Source organism: Dendrobates tinctorius, unplaced genomic scaffold (genome assembly GCF_039654945.1).
Source record: "Dendrobates tinctorius isolate UK_male_01 unplaced genomic scaffold, ASM3965494v1 ptg000004l, whole genome shotgun sequence".
Taxonomy (NCBI): domain Eukaryota; kingdom Metazoa; phylum Chordata; class Amphibia; order Anura; family Dendrobatidae; genus Dendrobates; species Dendrobates tinctorius.
Genome location: NW_027361672.1, coordinates 32,133,715 through 32,156,149, shown reverse-complemented (window position 1 = coordinate 32,156,149; position 22,435 = coordinate 32,133,715). Strand labels below are relative to the sequence as shown.

Below are 22,435 nucleotides of genomic sequence, written 5' to 3'. Positions count from 1 at the left end.
CCCGCGCAATTTTTGTAACCAGCAGAGGGAAAGCCGACGGCCGGGGCCGATGTTTGTATCCTGGGAAGGGGGTAATACCCATGGAGCTTCCCAGGCAATTAATTTCAGATTACAGCTGTATAATTAGGCTCTACTAGATATTAAAATGGGGGACACCCCGCAAAAAATGACATGGGGTCCCCCTATAATTAATAACCACCAAAGGCTATGCAGACAGCTCCGGGCTGATATTAATAGCCTAGGACGGGGCCAAGGATACTGCCCCCACAGACTAAAAACATCAGTTCTCAGCCACCCCAGAAAAGGCCAATTCTGGCACTTAGCCTTGTTCTTCCCACTTTCCCTGTAGCAGTGGCAAGTGCGGTGACAGCTGCTGGGGGGGGCAGTGATGTCACATTTGTATTGTCAGGTGACATCAAGCCCCGAGGTTATTAATGGAAAGGCATCAATAAGACACCCCCATTACTAACCCCATAGTCACATTGTAAGAAAACAGACACCCAGAAAAAAGGTCTTGCGAGTTCACAGCCAATGAACTCACTTCACCTATGTGACGTCGGAGCGAGCGCTGTGGTAAAAGTTCCCACAGCACTCGCGCTGACGTAGGAAAGGTGAAGTGAGTTCATTGACCGTGAACTCACAGGACATGTCTGACAGCATCGCGAGCAGGAAAACTCTCTCATGCTCGCGGTGTTTAAGATTTATTTGGACATTTGGAAAGTGTGAAAATTGTCCTGGTATCTGTGGCGCAAAAAGGTCACTGGAAACATAAGATGTTAAGGCACTTCCTAACCCCCTACGTACAATTTCTACAATGTTAGTTCAGCTTTTATTAATCTTACCTTCACTTCTTTTAAATTCATGCACTCATCCCAAGAATAGAATTTTCTTTTCATCCTGTAGCAAGGCAAAAGCAGGGACACAATTTACTTTACATTGAATTGTAGAGCAGTAAGTACAAACTAATGCCCCTACGATGGGCACACAAGTAGGTTGTGATCACAAGTTATTAAGGTTTTAAGGAATTTTAAATAAGAATATTTTTGTATTGGTTTGTTACATTCATTAAATGTGTCCATTTGTTACATAGGTGGAAAGAAAAAAAATATACAGCTCCATCTAGTTCAAGCTTGCTTGATCAACTATGCATTGTTGCACGATTAATTATAACGCAAAATGAAATGTATTGCATAAAAAGCATCTAGTCCTTTTATGTATGTGGCTATAATATCACACTTCTACCTCTTGTGATACACAGTCTGTGTAATGCTCTAACTGTAAAGAATCCTTCTCCGACGTTCTATGTATGCATTGATTTTTTTTTTTGCTCCAGACTTTCCCTTAAGCATTGCTCTCTAGCGTCTCAAGTAGAGATGAGAGAATAAATGTGAGTGGAATGGAATTCTGCTCCAATTTTACAAAAACCCACATTTGCCCAAATATTGTCAATATGTCACGGTGTGCGCCATGAGCACGCATACGCAGAATCCTTCGAAAGCGGGAACTCCCGACCCAGAGTGAGAAGCCCGGGGATATCAGCAAAAGTGGCGGCGATCCAAAGGTGCAGCAAGGACTGATCAGGTGACATTGAGGAGCGGAGGGGTTGGAGAGATGAGTATAAGGATTTTTTTCATTTTTTTACATTACGTTTATCATACTCTGAGGTCTGAAGAGACCCTATAACATAATAAGGGATATTACATGTGTGGAATACTTCTCCGTGAATCGAATTTTCGGGGAAAGTCTGCAAAAACAGGAAACTTCAAACATTTGCCTGATCCCCCTCATCTTCATAGAAGCCGCGCTGTGCAGAGAAAATGCCGCAAAGTTCACATCCCATTCATTTTCATATCTAGAGGAGCTCGGATCACAACAAAACAAGCAAGCGACAGCATATACCATCGATAGGCATCGATTACTACAGCTAGAATATACCATTATTCCTTTATTCGTGTTAATGAGAAAAATGATACACTGATCTGTTCACTTACTTTTTAATAGCCACAAGTTCCCCAGACTCATTGCTTTTCCCCATCAGCACACTCCCATACGTGCCATCTCCAAGCTGCTTGAATGTTGTATACCGGTTCATCTTCGCAATCTGCTGTTTTCTGAGAAGCCGAATGAATGGTCTACTGAAAGTGGCAGCTGAGAGGAGGCGATAATGTATGATGGAGTGTATGGATGTTCATGAGATGGCTCATTTAATGATTAAATGAGAATATGCGCAGCCCCCCGATGTTGCCATTCCTCCAATGGAACCTACAAGGAAACAGAAAACCAAGCACCCAGTAAACAAACGATGGATCAGGTCTTCTCGTAAAGCATTTTTGATCAGTTTCATTCTGTTTCTGGTAGGTGAGATGAATTAAATATTCTGACATTATTTATCCTGCACAGTGAGAAAAAAGATAAAATGCTATAGTACAAGTCATTAAGAATGTGGCAATAGCAATTTTGTATTATTTTTCTCAGCAGTGCATCGTCCAGTGGAAAAAAGACGAGAACAATGGCAGTCTATAGGCACCGAGCGATCTAGAACAGATCACCCAAGTCCACATCGTTTACTTTGGTCTGGCTGTTTAAACAAGATATTAAACGGAAAAAAATAAACAGTGGTAAAAATTAGTATATGCCAAAACGTAGGAAAAAAACTACAAGATCGCCCACAGTTGCATCTACAGAAAAAAAAAAAAAAGTTCTGGGTGTCAGAATATGGTGACCCAAAAAAAGTTTGTTTTTTATTTTAGAAAAACAAAAAACTGATTTCTTATGCAAAAGTAGCAAAATCAAATTAAAAAAAAAAAAACAAAAAAAAAAAACCCACACACTATAAAAATTTAGCATTCCCATGATCGATAACATCAATTATATCAAAAACTGTTTTTTACAAAAAGGAATAAAAAATAGAATTGCTGCTTTTTGTACTTTTTGCTTCCTGAAAAGTTTTTAAAAGTTGATCAAAAAAGTCGCACCTGCCACAAAATGGTACCAATGAAAACTACAGCTCGTCATGCAAAAACTTAGCGCTCATCCAGGTCCACTGACTGAAAATTGTGAAACTTATGGCTCTCAGATCATAGCAACCCCAAAAAACAAAGAGTGCAGTTGTAAAAAGGTAATAAAACCTAGATCAAATTGTATAAATTTTGGTATCGTCATATTTGTACCGACACATTGAACAATTGAGGACTTTATGCAGCAAGGCGAATAGCGTAAAATAATAATAAATTTTATTTCTATAGCGCCAACATATTCCGCAGCACTTTACATTATAGAGGGGACTTCTACAGACAATAGACATTACAACATAGCAATAAACACATAGATCAAAACAGATACCAAAAGGAATGAGGGCCCTGCTCGCAAGCATACAATCTAGAAGGAAAAAGGGGAGACACGAAAGGTGGATGGTATCAATTGCTTTTATTGTTTTGACCATCCCTAGTGTAAGAATCGGGTGTTCCTGTTGCTGCATGAACTAGTTAACAGTCTAAATATGTAACAGTACAGACACAGAGGGCTATTAAATGCAAAAAGCATGTGAGAACATGATGCGAGGAACCTGGTTATGGTAAAAAATTTTGAAATGAGCCACACAGGGATATTTAGGTTAATGCGTTGAGGCAATTGACCAATCTGAACAAATGCGTTTTTAAGGCACGCTTAAAACTGTGGGGATTGGAGATTAATCGTACTAGCCTGGGTAGTGCATTCCAAAGAATTGGCGTGGCACGTGAAAAGTCTTGGAGACGGGAGTGGGAGGTTCTGATTAATGAGGATGTTAACCTCAGGTCGTTGGCAGAACGGAGGGCATGGGTAGGGTGGTAGGCTGAGACAAGGAAGGAGATGTAGGGTGGTGCTGAGCCATGGAGGGCTTTGTGAGTGAGGGTAATAAGTTTATATTGAATTCTGGAGTGGATGGGTAGCCAGTGTAAGGACTGGCACAAGGTAGAGGCATCGGTATAACGATTGGTGAGGAATATAATCGTAGCTGCAGCATTCAAGACAGATTGGAGAGGGGAGAGTTTGGTAAGAGGGAGACCGATTAGAAGAGAGTTACAATAGTCCAGACGAGAATGAATAAGAGAAACAGTAAGAGTTTTTGCAGAGTTGAAAGTAAGAAAGGGTCGAATTCTAGAAATGTTTTTGAGGTGCAGATAACGAGCGAGCCAGTGATCAGATGTGGGTGGCAAAGGAAAGCTCGGAGTCAAGTATGACCCCCAAGACAGCGGGCATGTTGCTAGAGAGTAATGGTGGAACCACACACGGAAATGGCAATGTCGGGCATAGGTAGGTTAGTAGAGGGAGGAAACACGTTCAGTTTTTGACAGGTTCAGTTTCAGATAGAGGGAGGACATGATGTTCGAGACAGCGGTAAGACAATCACTGGTGTTTTCCAAAAAAGCAGGTGTGATATCAGGAGAAGTGTATAATTGAGTGTCATCAGCATAGAGATGGTACTGGAACCCAAATCTACTGATTGCTTGATCAAAAGGGGCAATATACAAAGAAGAGGAGGGGGACCTAGAACCGATCCTTGAGGAACCCCAACAGTAAGGGGAAGATGAGAGGAAGAGGAGCCAGCAAAAGATACAGTAAAGGAGCGGGCAGAGAGATAGGAGGAGAACCAAGAGAGAACAGTGTCCTTGAGGCCAATGGAACAGAGCATAGTGAGGAGGAGCTGATGATCCACAGTGTCGAATGCTGTGGAGAGATCCAAGAGAATTAGCTTGGAGTAGTGACCATTAGATTTAGCTGTTAGAAGATCATTAAAGACTTTAATGAGGGCAGTTTCAGTCGAGTGTAGAGAGCGGAAACTAGATTGTAGAGGGTCGAGGAGAGAGTTATCTGAGAGATAGCGGATAAGACGGGCGTGGACCAGGCGTTCCAGGAGTTTAGAGATGAAGGGAAGATTAGAGATAGGTCTATAGTTAGCGGCACAGTTTTGGTCGAGAGATGTTTTTTTTTAAGTACTGGATGTATGATGGCATGCTTGAATGAGGAGGGAAAGATACCAGAAGAGAGAGGTTAAATATTTTAGTTAGGTGAGTGGTGACAGCAGGGGAAAGGGACTGGAGGAGATGTGATGGAATGGGGTCACTGGTGCAAGTGGTAGGGCGAGAAGAGCAAAAGGAGCCTGCTTACTTCTTCTGTTACTGGTTCAAAATCAGAGAGTGAGCTAGATGCAGTGGGCGAGGGAGGACAGTGCATGGTATGAGGGGATTGGGAGATAATTTCCTGTCGGATATGGTCAATTTTTTCTTTGAAATAATTAGCCAGATCGTCAGCATGAAGATCCGTGGTTGGGGCCTGCACTCTTGGGTTAAGTAGGGAATGAAAAGTGTCAAAGAGACGTTTCGGGTTATTGGATAGTGAGGTGATGAGGGTGCTGAAATAGTTTTGTTTTGAGAGGTGAAGGGGGGTGTTGTATGTTTTAAGCATAAACTTATAATGGATGAAATCTTCAGGTAGATTTTCTCCACAGACGTTCGGCGCACCTGGAGCACTGCTGTGGGAAGCGTGTTTGCAGCGTGTGCCAGGGTTGTCGCCCTCTGTGCCTAGTTGTTTTACTTATAGGAGGTGCAGTTTCATCCAGGTCACTTTGAAGTGTTTCATTGTAATGCTTCAGTGCAGAATCAGGACATGAGAGGGAGGAGATGAGGGCCAATGATGACTGCAAGTTCTTCATAAGTTTCTGGGTGTTAATGGCCTGTATGTTTCTAAAAGCGTGGAAAGTGGGGGTGAACTAGGCGGGATAGCCGTTCTTGATAGAGAACGATAGAAGGTAGTGGTCAGAGAGTGGGAGAGGGGAGTTTGTGAAATCATCCACTGAGCAAAGCCGGGAGAAGACCAAGTCGAGGGAGTATCCGTCTTCATGCGTGGGGGAGTTAGTATGCTGTGAGAGGCCGAAAGGGGAGGTTAGAGATAAAAGGTGAGAAGCAGATGGTGAGAGGGGAAGGGCAATGGGAATGTAGAAGTCTCCCATGATGGTGGGGATGTCACACGAGAGATAGTGTGGAAGCCAGGTGGCAAAGTGATCCAGAAATTGATGGGAGGAGCCCGGAGGACGATATACCACCGCTACTCGCATGGAGAAGGGGACGTAGAGTCTGACAGCATGGACCTCAAAAATGAAAAAAAACAAGTGGGAAAACTGTTTGTTTATATTCCTTCCCATAAAGACGTCACAAAAAATTATTAATAAGCGTTCTGAACCCCAGATTGATACCACTGAGAAATGCAACTGGTCCTGGAAAAAAAACAAGCCCTCTTATGACTAAGTCGCCCAAAAAAATAAAATACAAAAAAAGTTATGGCTCCTGAAAGGAGACGATAAAACATTGGAATAAAAGGGCCGAAACTGTGATGTGAAGGAGTAATCTTATGGGACAATGTGACTACTTAGTGAAATAGACATGTCCTCTTTATAGCATTAAATATTCTAGTGTTATACGGAGACCCCATTTCTACATTTCGATTTCCCTGGAATTACACAGCACCAGCTGCTGGGCCTTATGTTGTTTAGCTCAGAGCACAGATTAGAGGAATGATCTCAATCACATTAAGGTCTCGCACACGTTAACTTATTATGGTTGCAGTAAAACCTTTGAGTTGTGGGGGGCACACAGACTCCTATGGCACTACACTGTACCACGGTGCATTTCATTCTCACATGGAGACATACAGACCTGTCGTTTTCCATTACTTTAATGAACATACACAACGGGCAGCTCAGTTTCGTCAAATTTAGCTCTTAAAAGTCAGTCTGTAGAATGCTAAACAATCTGTAAATAAATCACATTTCCAAAACTCTTCCAACCACATACATTATTGTGTGAAAAGGTTATTAAATACTTAAAGGTATTGTAGCAGCCCCTTCTTGATCTAAACATTTGGCCCTGGCAATATAAAAAAACCCTATATCCCCCTCCCATGCCGGAGCCGTTCCAGTAGTCCCGGCTTTCATGCGGTTGTCATAACATGTGATTCCGGCGCCCAATCAGCGCTGGCGTCCCTGTCTCCGCCTTCATACGAATGGAACATGAAGAGGAAGTCCAGGCTGCAGCTGATCCCTGACTTCCTCTTTACGTTCAGTTGGTGCGAAGGCGGAGACAGGGATGCCAGCGCTGATTGGGCACTGGGTGTTAGGAACGGCGGAACACACTAAATAAAAATAATAATAAAGTGCGTTCGCCGCTCGAGGTCCACCGTGCAGTAGGTGTTACAACCGCTGCTGAGTAATGGCAGACGAGCAATATGGCGATATAATGCGCACGGATGCAACTTCACCCGAAATGCGCAGAGCGGGCTCTGTTCACACACAGAGGCTCCGCAACAAAAACAAAGAGTCACAGGCCTCAGGTAAATGCACAAACGGTATAAGGTCACAGGAGAAGGAACTAAGACAGAGGGGCTGCGTCCGTCTAGACCTACCGTGTGTGCGGCGTCGCTACTGCGAACGCCAAGAAGGGCTGCAACTGCAGCACGGCGCAGGACACTGCCGCTGGATGACGCAGCTACAAAGCAGGCGCAATGTCGGATGCTAGCGTAGAGGTGCGGTGTGCACAGTGGCCTAAGGCTTGCCACAGACTGGCGCAGACTACTGAACTAATTCCCTTACCACATGCGTAATATCAGAGGTAAGGGGTTTCATAATAAGTCAGTTACAAGAATCATACATCCGTCACCATTCACACATAGCAGTATAGTCTATACTAGCGCATGGCGGAACGGCCATGCGCACTTTTTATAGCCGTGCGGGACCTTCCAGATCTCCGAGATGGACCAATGAGATCTGGAACAGGATCTGGACACATGACTTCCGATCTCCAATGGGAGATCGTCTCGTGAGCATGCCCAATAGGAGCACAGAGAGACAGCCTCTGGAGCGGTCTGCTGCAAAGTAATCTCCTCTGCAGATGAAAGACAGCAGGAGACCGCAGAATATGAGGCTCTGGATTCTTGCAGAGCAGACGCAGAAGTCTGACGCCTAACACTGGGGTCACATGTCATAACCGCACGAGATCCGCGGGAACGGCGCCAACACGGGGGGGGGGGGGGGGGTTGTATGAGCTTTTTTTTGTTTTATTGGGGCCAAACTTGTGGTAAAAGAGGGGGCTGTCCAAGTAGTGGACATCTTCTTTAAAGAGTCATTACCATCATTAAATGCTATGACCTGCAGAATTGATGATAACTTGCTGCTCAGTAGGGATCTGACCACTAAGATCATCACAAAGCCAGGTCTAAAGAGAGTGTCGGCCATCATGTGCACCTCTACCCTATTAATTTTCTATATGAGAGTGAGAGAAAAACAAGTATCAGGCTCAGCTTCTTGAATGAGGCGGTTGTGCACATGTCTGGCCATTCACGCTGCACACCAACGGCCAGATTCTCAATGCTCAATAAGCTTTCTCCTACCCCATGGATAGGTGATCACTTCTAAAGATGGGAAAAACCAATTTACGTAAAACAAAAAGAGCTCGACACTATGGTAAAATTAGTAATAAACTGTTGTGTTTCATGTCATGATTCTGTATACTAGCTCAATACTTCAGATCTTTATGTTAAGGGCTCATTCACACATTTTCCCCCACGCATGAGAATGTACTGATTATTCTGTGCTATTTCTCATACTTGGGAGCAATAAAAAAAAAAAAAAAAAAAAAAAAAAATTCTCCACCTTCTCCATTATTACAGATTGAGAAAATTGGACCACACTCGGATGTCATCGGAGTGTGATCTGATTTTTTCACAAACCCATTGACTTAAACTACTGATTTTGTTCCAATGCTCGGAACAAAAACAGGACATTTCTCCGCAATTTTCGGACATGTGAATGGCACCTTAGACCAGGGTTCCCCAACTCCAGCCCTCAAGGCCCACCAACAGGTCATGTTTTCAGGATTTCCCTTGTATTGTACAGGTGAAGCAATTATCTCCTTGGCAATACTAAAGAAATCCTCAAAACATGACCTGTTGGTGGGCCTTGAGGACTGGAGTTGGGGAACCCTGCCTTAGACTATTACAGGTACGAGTGCCATCTGTGAAAAACACAGAGCCTAAGGCCTCATTCAGACTTCTGATCTTTCACGTACGAGTGCTATGTGCATATGTAGCGGAACTCTCTCGGAAGTTACCACGAGAATTCCGGAATTCCATTCCACGGGAAAATCGCATTTTAAATTCCTGCGATTTTCCCGCGGAAAAACTAGCGATTTGCAAGCGTAATTAGCTTGCAGAATGCTAGCGTTTTCCAAGAGATCTGGAGCATGCTTGGAGAACTGATTGATTGATGAGTGTGACCAACCTAACACAGTGTTTGACAAGTGTGACCAACTTTTTACTACTGATGCTGCCTATGCAGCATCAGCAGTAAAAGATAGGATGTAAAAAAATAATAATAAAAAAAAAAAAAAAAAAAGTTATTCTCACCTTCCGGCGTCCCGCGCATCCTTCCCGCCTTTCTCCACGCTCCCGGCATCTTCCGGTCCCAATAATCCTTTGCGAGAATGACCGCGATGACGTTGCGAGACCGCAACGTCATCGCGGTCATTCTCGCAAAGGATTACTGGGACCGGAAGATGCCGGGAGCGTGGAGAAAGGTGGGAAGGATGCGCGGGATGCTGGAAGGTGAGAATAACAATATTTTTTATTTTAATTCTATTTCTTACAGGGATATGGTACCCACAGCCCGGAGGACAGTCTCCTCTCCTCCGGACCGTGGGTACCATCTGCAAATGTTCTGCTTACTTTTCGCATGGTGGGCACAGCCACATGCGGAAAGTAAGCAGAACAATGCATTCCTGTGTGGGTGGAATCGCCGCAATTCCGCTAAATTAATGAGCATGCTGCGTTTTTTACCGCGAAGCGATTCCGCCGCGGAAAAAAAACACAGCATTAGCACAGCGGAATCCCATAGGAATGCATGGGATGCTTATTTTTCGCGGCAAAATCGCGAGTTTAAAACCGCCGCGAAAAAACCGCGACGTGTGAACGCAGCCTTAGACCTCTAATGTCCGTGTGAACATCTGATATAGAATTCTCTCCATAGGAATATAGATGGTGGCGATCACATAGATACCCATGTATACATTGGACACGAGATACACGGACACGTGATACACATACCCGTGACCACAGTGACTGAATGCAGCGAGCACATGCAAGAATAGAAAAGCAAAATCACCTGTATCCATGATGGAGTCGGGGAACACTGGGGAAGGGATCACGTTGGTGTATCAAGTCAGCACTGGCATCTCAGCACTCACTGAGTCCAATGTTTACAAGAGCATCAGAAAGCCATGAAATAAAAAGTTGAGAGCACTGAGATTGTGTTTATGGTAGTAAATCCCCCTATACAATCAATTGTGACCCATTACAAGTAGCCAACCCCATTTTACTACACATCTCAATGTTCTGCTCATTCTATCAATGAATTTAAAGAAGCACTCCTCCCATCAAAGTTTTAATCCCTTTAATATATTGCAATCATATTATATAGCACAGTGTACTTATAATTGCTCATTTTGCCTTTCTACCCAGCTAATTCTTCATTTTTCTCTGCTCTATGTAGAAACAGGAAGTCTCTTGTCCCTGCATTTGTCATCCTCCTCTTTACCTTCTGACCCAGCTGCTCCGTCTCCCCTGCCTTTGACATTTGCAGTGACTTATGACTCATACAGGGATAACTGACCTCCTGTATCTACATAGAGCTCAGAAGAATTCAGCTAGTCAGTTATTAACCACGTGATGCCATAGACCTAATAGAAAAGAGAAGAATTATTGGGTAGAAAGGCAAAATGAGCAATTGTAAGTACACAGTGCTAAATAGTATGATGACTGCAATATATTAAGAGGATAAAAACTTTGACGGGAGGAGGAGTGCTTTTTTTTTTTTATTTTTGGCCTTTGTTAGTACGGGATGTCATGAAGTCATACCGAGTGTAGACAAACAAACCACAAATCTTAGGAATGTGGTTAAACATTCACCCATAGATACAAGCACACTGGATACTAATGCTGGACAATAGCTTTACCCTGCTGCAAAATTACCATGTGGAGGACATAAGCTAGAAAGGTGAAACACGAGGACACGTGCCCAGACGATGTTGCCAGGTTACACTGTAAATAGAAATGCAGACCATAACTCGACAATACATAGTAGTCAGTATTTTATCCAGTAATCCGTTCAAGACGGTGCAATTTACCGACGCTCCTGGCCAGCACATTTTTCTGGTTTTTTTGCACATGCAGTTTAAAAAAACGTTTCCGGATAGCCTAGTGATTTTTGCTTCTTTGCATGCGACAAAACTTTACTTTTATGCAAGTTCTATTTTCTCCTCTTTTTTTGCTTAGATAAAAGATAAAAAGGGAGTGCCTGCGTTTCCCCCCCATTTATTTATGACAACAAAGAATTAATAAAATATATTTAATCACTCGATCCCAATAACAAAAATATCTGTATGTACGGGACATTGGGTTTTTTTTTTTCCCAGTGGTGGGGCTAATAACAGCAATTTGGATTGACAGTGCCATTTTTTACAAATTAATTTATTTTTATTTAACTTATTCTTAAAAATAGCGGCAGATGTGTAGTCCCGGTCACGGCCATTAGCGGAAGACGGAGCAACTAAGCAACAGAGTATTCCTGTTTGGCGCCCACCGCCAACACCGGCAAGGGTGCGATGTGTCTGATCCCGACCGATCAAATATTGATGACCTATCCTGAGCAGATAACCTCTAATAGTTCTCATATTAAAAAAGGTCTGTCTACCATAGATATTGAACTTTTTGTTCTCCACAGTGAGGAAATACCCCTCTTTCTGTTAAAGGAGGTTTTACATGGATGGAGCCGCCTTCCAATATATTTTTTATATGAGATATATATATCTCTTGTACAAGTTAATCATGTCCTCTCTTAAAAAGAAGCCTGTCACCTTTAAAATGCATAACAACCTCTTCCACATTCCAACAAACCACCGTATATATACACAGTGCCGTGATCACACGGGCTCACGATGAGTGTCGCCGCAATAGAGTGTGGGTGTCAGCTCTATATCTGACCTGATACCCTGCAGCAACGCCCATGATCGGTGCTAGCACCGATAGCGGGCATATAACCACTATGATGCCATGTCAATAGTGACAGCGACATAGAGGAGCATTGCAGAGGGAATGAGCTCCCTCTCTACTTCCATCTGCACAACTTGATGCAATCGCATTGTGCCGCTACAATCCATGGTGAACCCAGGCTGCAAGACCCTTCAGATAAGGTGGCCTGTGAGCGCCTGCTCAGAGCAGGAGCAGACGCGCCTCTTCCCTGAATGTCAGGTGCTGCTCTGAAGCCCTGCAGGGCAGAAGCATTGCAGAGTATCAGATCAGCGATCTGTCAGTGTAAGGCCGAGGTCACACTTGCGAGTGCAATGCGAGAAACTTGCACGAGTCTCTCGCATCAATACCCGGCACTGTCACCGGCACTCGGGACCGGAGTGTGCGGCTGCATGTATTTCTATGCAGCTGATCGCTCTGGTCCGAGCGCCGGCAGCAATGCTGGATATTGATGCGAGAGTTTCTCACGTTTCACTCACAAGTGTGACCCCGACCTAAGGATGATGTCCCATTGTGGAAAAATGAAAAAAGGTTTTAAAAAAAAAAAAAAATTATCCAATAAATACATTTATGCGAAAATAAGTAAATAACACACAAGGCAAAAAACTATGCCTTATACCGCTGAACAAAAAGTGCAATAAAACACGATCAAAAAGACGAATGTAAAAAAAAAAAAAATATGGCACCACTGAAAAAGTCATCTTGTTCCGCAAAAAAACAAGCTGCCATAAAGCTCAGTCAGCGGAAAAATAAAATAAGTTATAGCTCTCAGAATAAAGTGATGCAAAACTAATTTTTTCTATAAAATATAGTTTATTGTTGTGCAAGCGCACCAAAACATAAAAAAGGAATATAAATGTGGTATCACTGTAATTTTACTGACCTTAAGAATAAAGCTGACATCAATTTTACACAGCCGGAATGGTATTAAAAAAAAACAAAAAACAAAACACAATTCATGAATTGCTTCTTTTTGTTCATTCTACCTCCCAAAAAAAGGAATGGAAAGCGAAAAATGTCATGTGCCCAAAAATGGTACCAATAAAAAGGTCAACTCGTCCCGCAAAGAAGAAGCTCTCACATGACTCAATGGGCCAAAATATGGAAGAATGATAGCTGTCTAAATATGAGGATGCAAAAAACTAGTTTTCGCAATAAAAAACGGTCTTTTACACCAAGCATAAAAGCAATATATAAGCCTGGTATCGCTGTAATCGCATCGACCCAAAGAATAAAGTCAGTAGAAATTGCACTACAAATTTTGGGGTCAATTTTCTAATGTTACCCTTGTGAAAATACAAAATTTGGGGCAAAAAAAAAAAAAAAAAAAAAAAAAAAACTTTGTGGGAATTTAATTTTTTTTTTTTTTAATTTTCACAGCTCAATGTTATAAACGTCTTTGAAGCACCTGGGGTTTCAAGGTGCTCACCACACATCTAAGTTCCCTAAGGGGTCTAGTTTCCAAAATTGGGTCACTTGTGGGGGTTTCCACAGTTTAGGCACATCAGGGGCTCTCCAAACACAAAATGATGTCAAATGGCTTTCCTTCCCTTACGAGCCCTGCCGTGTGCCCAAACAGTGGTTTTCTCCATCATATGAGGTGTCGGTGTGCTCAGGAGAAATTGTATAGTCCATTTTCTCCTTTTACCCTTGTGAAAGTAAAAAAACAATTGGGTCAAAAGGAAAATCTTTGTGAAAAAAAAAAGATAAATGTTTATTTTTTCCTTCCACATTCCATTAATTTCTTTGAAGCCCCTGAAGGTTTAATAAACTTCTTGAATGTGGTTTCAGCACTTTGAGGGGGTACAGTTTTTACAATGGTGTCACTTTTTGGTATTTTCTGCAATATACACCCCTCAAAGTCACTTCAAATGTGACATGGTCCCTAAAAAAAAAAAAATAAAAAAAAAAAGGTTTTGTAAATTTTTCTGTAAAATTGACAAATTGATGGTCCTCTTTTAGTTCTTATAACTTGCTAACAAAAAAAATTATGTTTAAAAAATTGCGCTGATGTAAAGTCAACATGTGGAATATGTTTACTATTGTGGGACATGACTGATTTAAAGACATAAACTTTGCCAAATTTCTAATTTTTTCACAAATAAATATAAAAAAAAAAAAAAAAACAATCTGAGAATCACGATCCATGGAAGCGTTACAGAGTTATTACCACATGATAGTGATCAGAACTGGAAAATTTGGCCTGGTCAGGAAGGTAAAAAACAGGTTTCGGGGTGAAGGGGGTTACAGTAGTTGTAGTGATAAAATGGATTCACAAAATATCTTTGTGGGCACACACAGTGTGTGCTTCTCGGCTGCTCACCACTGTACACTGATACACTTGGAAGTGGCTTCAGAGAGTAGAATGCACCGGCATACATTGTGCGCACACAGCCAGGCTAAGGCCTCCTTCCGTATAGAACCGGGTGCAGTGTGACCAGTATTTGCCATCAGCGTGTCATCACTGTTTCTCTAGTATGGAAAACGAAAATTAAATTACAAAGCTTCTCCTATACTTTGTAATGTTAATCCCGACCAGCACATGGATGTCATCCGTGTGTTGTACGTGTTTTTCACAATCCCATATAGACTTGTTGTTATAATAATTGTAATAAAGTTCTTTCTTATGTGTGCATGGGTGTGTATATATATATATATACCCATGCGTGTATGTATGTATGAGTGTGTGTATATGTATGTACTGTATATATATATGTATGTATATATATATCTATGCACATGACTGCATATATGCCATTTATTTTTGCTTAAGACTTTGAAACTCTTTTCAGCTGATGTAATACATGGGTGTTACTTTTGGGTGTTACTTTTTGTGAACGTTAGCAGGTTTCCTTGTCTTACATGAGTTCTCTGGTAACTGTAGATAAGGATTTCTAACAAGCTCAGCATATTGTATGTACTCTTTTTTGCAAACGCAATGTTTCAACACCCTTTGGGTTTTGCTATTTAAACTCTTAAGAATATGTATTAAGTTAGACAGAGGACTCCTCACATCTTGTGTGGTCGTCATTCTCTCTCCATGCCGGCATGTCCAATAAAGAAGCATCTAAGGGTATGTGCACACTTTGCGGTTTCTGCTGCGTTTCCGCAGCATTTTTGGTTCTGCAGAAACGCTGCAGATTTTGCTGCGTTGTACAGTACCTTTATTTCCTATGGAAATAAAAAAAAGCTGTGCACATGCTGCGTTTTTTTCCGCGCGGTTTTGCTGCGGTTTACAATCCGCAGCATGTCAATTGTTTGGTGCAGAAACGCTGCGGTTTTACATCTCATCCATTATGAGGTGTAAAACCGCAGGGCAAAACCGCAGAAAAAACGCAGATAATCCGCAGATAATCCGCAGAAAAACCGCAGCACTTTGTCCTGCGGATTTCCTGCGGTTTTCTCTACAAAATCCGCAGAGACTAAAAACTACGTGGGAACATACCCTTACTTATTCAGGTCTGGACGATTTCTAATTGGAAGACTGAAACTCCCCTGACATTTTGGTGCGTTGGCCGGGAATCCAACACCTTTCTCTCACCGGTGAGTACTGTAAACCGTGCACGGGGGGAGTCTGGGACTCCTTAAGTAAGTCCTCCGCCTTGACATTAAGCGTCACCAGGGGCATTAATCAGTTATACCGGTTTGAGGGAAAGTGACGGATTTCGTATAGTCTAAGGATCTCTGGGAATCGTCTGTATCTGAATACAGGTAAGAACATTTAATAATTTTCATTATATTATGAATGTTATTTTAGGAATTGAATAGGGAACTGGTAGACTTTTCCAATTGGGGTTTGTGAGAGGCTCCTGTAAGTTGAAAGTTTACATGCAATTGGAGCTCCATAGATTTGGGGTTTGTTTGTTCTTTTAAGATATTCCGCTAAATAACAATAATCTCTATTTATTTTATTTTTTTATTTTTTGAATGGGTACAAAGCCAGTGTGAGAAGGCTACTGTGGAATAAAAAACTCTGTGTGCACGTTAAATTGATCTAGATGGGAGAATCGAGGGAGATTCTCGTTAGATTAACCCCTTAATGACAGCCAATATATCTTTTTTCTGACCTGAGATATAAGAGAATATCATCCCCACACAGGTGACGATCCAGCAGCTGTCGGCTGTCTACTATAGCTGACAACTTGCTGTATCCTGCTATACCACTTTGCATTAATTCCTGTAAATCACCTGAAGGGTTAATAAACTGACAGAAGTTTTCAATATGTCAGGGGGTGCGGTTTTTAAAAAGGGCTACTAAGGGGTTAAGGAATCCGGTATAAGATGAATTTTTGCCGGTATTCTGTTTTGTCTTCTGTACTTTGTTGAATGTTGTTTTCTGTTAAGTGTGCTGTTTTGTCTGTCTTTTAAAACTACATAGAACTAAAACGCCATAAATATATGTTTTATGTTACACATGAGACTCCTTGAATGTTATCTTGAGTGAATGTATGAGGATTGCAATATAAAATCCTGACTGTATTAGGGAGTCCAGTAGGCGTGGTCAACAGTCATCTGTGGACTGGAGACAAATCATAGGTTATTATAGTGGTATAAATCACCTAGGTACATGTCACCTGATCCCCATAGAGAATATTCTATGTTGTTTTGTTATGTTTTTCTTTTAATAACACAGTGTGACTGAACCCTCCTCGTTTCACTGAGGAGAGTCTGCGCCTGTAGTGCTCTGAATACCTGATATTAAGAACGGGAACGTCTCTGTATATAAAGAGGCGGTGTCATTGGACTTTATCTCAGCACTTCAGGAATAGGAGTACGAGGGAACTTTACTCTCCTGTCTTATGTCTCTGTGTACGTGTGTCTGTCCAATCCCCAACTGTGAAGAGTGTTGTATGTTGTGTGTTTGCACTGTTACACTGGTCAGAAGTCCCTGTGAGCATATTTATCTCGTTCAGATCAGTGACCACATTGATCATCGTGACCCCATTCCTTGGGGACCGTTCGCGTTTGTCACACTGTGTTGTCATACTAGGCCGTTACAGGCCTTCATTGGACGGAGGTGGCAAGATATAGAGATAGAAGCTGGTAAATATCTGGGACATAGTGTAATCAGTGAGGATTATTTAGATCCTGGATATTAGGAGCAGTAATTGAATTGTTGCTATTGGTGTTTTATCTTCTTGTTGATATATGAATTTCACTGATATTTGTCAAACTTCTTATAAGTGGGTAGAAATCCATTGTGCTCCAGGGTTTATATTGTGTATAGTCCTCATCTTGTTTGTCTATTTGTGTTTAAGACTTTTATGTAACATCATTATGGGACTTTATCCCATAGATATATATTTTAAGATCTTGTCCTCATTGTAAGGCAGAATTGTTATTGACCATTTTATCTGATGGCTGGAAAGTTATTAAGATTGTACCAAGAGGGTATCCCTGGAATGAGACTGGATATGGTCCTTTCTCATCAGGTACCCAGAGAGAACAGTCTTCAGATCAAATGTGTAATGTGTCCTTATTGGTAACTTATAGGCCTAACTCTTATATATTGTAACAAATAGAGAGTAAACATTGTAGATCCCTGACAATGTCTTTTTAGTCTTGACAAACTAGGAGTAGGCACCACCCAGAGCACACAGTCCTGAGGTGGGAGATAAGCTGTTAACATGAGGATTATTGTGGAATGTGTTTGTGGTTTGGAGATAAGAAGGGGCCACTAGGAGACCCTGAATGTGTCTTTTGACAGATGGGTCGCATTTGATGATAAACTTAGTTTAAAATTTGGTACAAGAAATGTGTAATGAGAGGAAATATTTAATTTGGCTAAAGTAGAAATACATTTATAAAAAACACTGTATTTCCAGAAGTAACCATCCTTGTGGGAAGCCATGAGGTCACTTTTCTTGTTGATTCAGGAGCCACTAGAACCTTAGTCCATCCAGAAGAGATACCGACTATTGGACTGTCTGCTGCCTGCATAGTGGTAAAAGGAGCAAGTGGTAAGACACAGAGCCATTGTCTACGCCTGTGGAGACACCGGTCTCTCGGCACAGGTAAAAGTGCAATTACACAAATTATATTATCAGCTGTGTGGGAGTGATATGATGCAGCCATGAGCCTGGGAATAATTCCTACTGCTGCAGGACAATAGGTGAAATCCATGGCTGAGACAATGGTGCTCCAGGGGTATGGAGAATCCAGATATTATTACAGTCTAGATCTAATAACTGCAGGACCATCCTTTATTACGGAGTCCTTCATCAAGGAAGCAATAGATAAAGGTATACAAATGTAGATTTTCACACACCTGAAGAACTACACTGCTCCATGTACTACAGGTATTTCAGGGGTCCTGATGTAAAATATGTGAATTTCCATGCTCTAAATTGTTCTTTGCACACCATATACTGGAATTATAAAGGGAACTGTGTTGTCAGTTGTAAACTGTCAGAACAAATTAAATTGTTGTTTTTGCTTTTTAGAGGCACCGAGCCACATATTTCCCTCTCCAGATGTAAAGGTAGATCATGGAAATCCCTTGGTGATTTTGTTGGGGTGTAAGGAAAGTAACAATGGGAGGATTTGGGTGATGGCTCATTTTACAATACCAGACTGCAGGCATATTCACAAGTACTAAAGTGGAACACCATTTCTAAACCCAGTGTCCACCTGCAGCGAGGCAGGGGAATTAGTGAGAAATGCTGATCCTTTCCTAGGATTAGAGGAAGAATTGACCACATACCCAGAATCTTTGTGGTCCTCATGACCTGCAGATGTGGGATCGATAAAAGGGGTGATTATACCCTGTCCAGCTCACCTTGTAACGCAGCCTTGTTTCCAGTAGGGAGGGCGCCCCCATCTGTAAACAAGGCGGTGATAACAAGAGCCCCCACAGTGCCGGACCCCCATACTCTGCTGAATGACTGGAGGCCGGAACATAAGGTTTTTACAGTGATCTCAGTAATGTCTTCAGCATCCTGGTACATCCAGATAGCCAGGTTTGGTTTGTATTCACATATAAGGGGAGCAGGTATACATTCACCAGAATCCCACAAGGGTACTGTGAATCACCTACTATTGTTTACCAGGTAAAATCGGCTAACCTAGCTCAATGTGAGTCACCAGAAGGGAGCCAGATACTCTTATATGTGGATGACATGCTATTGGCATTAAAAGAAAAAAAAAAAAAAAATTGGTAACAAAAGGGGTTATCTTTAAAGATGCCCTATATGTATGAACTACCCAGTGACCTCCTAAGATATGTCACAGTATTGAGCCATGGCATAAGCTATGTCTCAACAGGGGGGCTGGTAGAGGTCATATCTTACGTATTTATGATGTATGGCTTTACTAACTATTAAATTTTTTGTTTAATCTGCATTACTTGTGCAAAAATAATTCCTAAAGGAACCTGAGACCAGAGAGAGGACAATGTCCTCACCCTGAATACTTATTCCAACACATTTGTATGGATTTTATTGAACAAGTGTGAGGGAAAAAGTCCGGCCTTGTTATTATGGATGCTTTCAGCAGGTGGATTGAAGCTGTCCACCCTGATGCATTAATGGTACCAAAGGTCCTTCTAAAGGAAATCATACCCAGATTTGGGGTTCCAGAAAATATATAGTAAACTAAGTAATGTTGTTATTACCTAAAAACATTGTCAATTGAGTTAGGAAACCGCTGTGCTTGTCATCCTCAGTCAGCCGGACTGGTTGGGAGACACAGTGGGATCTTGAAAAATAGGTTGGCAAAGACCATGCAGGAAACAGGAAAAATTGGTTGCACTGTCTCCTATTGGTTGTACTATATATGTATGTCACACGGACATCTGTAGTGCTGACAGCCTTTGAAATCATATACGGGAGATCTTTTCTGTTACCTCAGCTAAAATCCTTTAAAAGAATAGATGCGGAAGTTGATTGTACATTAGCAGAATATATGGCTAAGATATTAACTCACAAAGAAGTTTCTACTCGTAGTTTTGTTCCAGGAAAACCCACTAACAAAACCTGAGATCGTGAAACCTGCAGACTGGGTCCTTGTGAAGGTGATAAAGAAGAGACATCAGCACCATCCTAAGTGGGAAGGTCCTTACCACGTCCTGTGGACTTCTCCTGCTGTGGTCAAGATTGCTGAGCGCAGTTCCTGGATCCATCTCTCATACTGTAAACTTGTCAGACAGGTAGGGACAGAGTAGGATCTGACTTGCTTGTCAAAGTCCAGCTACAAAGGGAGGTTTTCCACAAGGGAAAGCTTGTCTCAAACTGGTGAAGTCTCCCATTCATCCCCCTACCCGGACAAGACGGTCAGATCTAGGATGTGTACATCAGGGTTAGTCACATGTATATTCTTCGTGACCATAGTGATGGGAGAGTGGAGGGTAATGGACCCAGCAGGAGAGGAAAGTCCAGGGTGGTAGAATGGTTTCAGATTTAGGACTTTCAATCTTACTTTTGAAATCGGGCAGGAGGCCGCCATGTTAGTGGATTTCTGTCTGTTGTATAAATGATGCAGAGACAGGGAACAAGCTGTGAAACTAGCAGTCTGATAAGTATGTTTGTGTTATGAGCTCTAATAGCAGAAGGGATGTATGTGTGTGACTGGAGTAAAGCAGCATGGACAACTGCAGCCCGAGACTATGGGTATAAGCCTTATGGCTATATAGATTTGAAGCCTGATTCCCCAGTAGGAAAAAGGAGATCCCCTTACACAAATAAGAATAATTGTAATCAGCTACTGAGAATTTTTAAAAAAACCCTAAGATGAGGGATCAAAGGTTAGAAGAGCTGATATGTCAGGATTAGAGCCAATAGGACATTTCTACATGGAAGTTCAGAATAATAGCATACATAGACCCAAGGAAGGTATGCCAGAGAGAATCCACAACAGAGTCCATAGGGTTCATAGTTAGATTGTCTAACCTAACTTATGAAGATAATCTAGCTTTAGAGAGAGGCTGTGAGGAGAAGAATGAATGGTTAGAATGGCTTAAATACATTGCAGAAAGCTTAAAAAAATTTAAGCTATATAGTAAAACTTATGTCTGCTCAGTAAGGGAAGGAAAATGTAAAATGTTATCATTTTTATATCCTCCACTTGAGAAACCGGATATCCCACCACAGGTGATTGCTAATCCTGGTAACTATACTTGTTTTAGTCTTCCAGGGCATGGGCACGACTTTGGAGAGCTCCAAGGCGATTCTTGTAGAGAATGGATCATTGTCTCCCACAGGGCCAAGTACTCAGCCATATGGTCAGACCACACTACCCTGAGAGCAGATGTATGGTGGTTATGCGGTGATAAAAGCATAAGAGCCAGACTACCACATGGTTCCCGAGGGGATTGTGCGGTGGTCCAGCCAATCATGCCGTTCCACCTGTTGTCAACAGGGATATGGCCAAAGGTACGTAGTGGAAGAGACAGAAGCATGAAACTCCGCAAGGATCCTTCCATTCTAGTATCTACATAGATGACATTGGAGTTCCCAGGGGAGTGACCAACGAGTACAAGGCTAGGAACCAGGTAGCAGCCGGGTGGGAATCCATAATTTGGTGGGTGATTATAAAAATGAATGTAGATTGGATAAACTGCTTATACTATAACCAGCAGAGATTTGTTAATTATACTCGAGATGCAGTTAAAGGGATAGCTGAGCAATTAGGACCAACTCCTCTCATGGCTTGGCAGAATAGGATGGCATTAGACAAGTTAGTAGCAGAAAAGGGAGGTGTATATAAAATGTTTGGAGGATTTTTGTTGCACCCTTTGTCCCTGATACAGATCCTGATGGAAGTATCTCCAAAGCTCTTGATGGACTGACTGCTCTGTCTAATGAATTAGCAGAGAACTCTGGATATGACGACATATTCCTGGACTGAAGGATGGTTTGGGAAATGGTCCGGATTATTCATTTCTGCGTTGACATCTCTTACCATCGTGGCCGGAGTGCTGATTGTTTGTGGACGGTGCGCTATTCTATGCATTAGAGGACTTGTTCAAAGACTGATTGACTCTGCCATAACAAAAACCTATGTATCAAGGAATGGAGACCTTGGAATCCAACGAAAGAATGAAAATTTTGGGACTTAATGATAAATATACATATTACTCTCCCTCTAGATTATATGAAGATCTTATGTGAAATCTGACAAAAAGAAATCTGTCCCCAATGTGTACAGATAAATGATTTCATTACAAGATGAGGGAATGTTATAATAATGTTCTTTCTTATGTGTGCATGGGTGTATATATATATATATATATATATATATATATATATATATATATATATATATATATATATATATATATATATATATATATATACACACATACACCGAGATTTTCAGCCCGTTTTTT

At 41.7% G+C, this 22,435-nt stretch overlaps 1 protein-coding gene across 2 annotated transcripts in view; it reads right to left on the bottom strand.

The window, feature by feature from the left end:
- The window catches only part of MAK (male germ cell associated kinase), an 85,285-nt gene that overhangs the window by 37,962 nt on the left and 24,888 nt on the right, over window positions 1-22,435 (bottom strand). For both annotated transcript variants that reach the window (XM_073566708.1, XM_073566716.1), the window contains exons 2-3: window positions 1,992-2,262; window positions 843-897 (exon numbers count right to left, since the gene is read on the bottom strand). In XM_073566708.1, coding sequence (XP_073422809.1) covers window positions 843-897; window positions 1,992-2,092 — 156 coding nt within the window. In that variant the 5' untranslated portion in view covers window positions 2,093-2,262. The remainder of the gene's footprint in view (window positions 1-842; window positions 898-1,991; window positions 2,263-22,435) is intronic.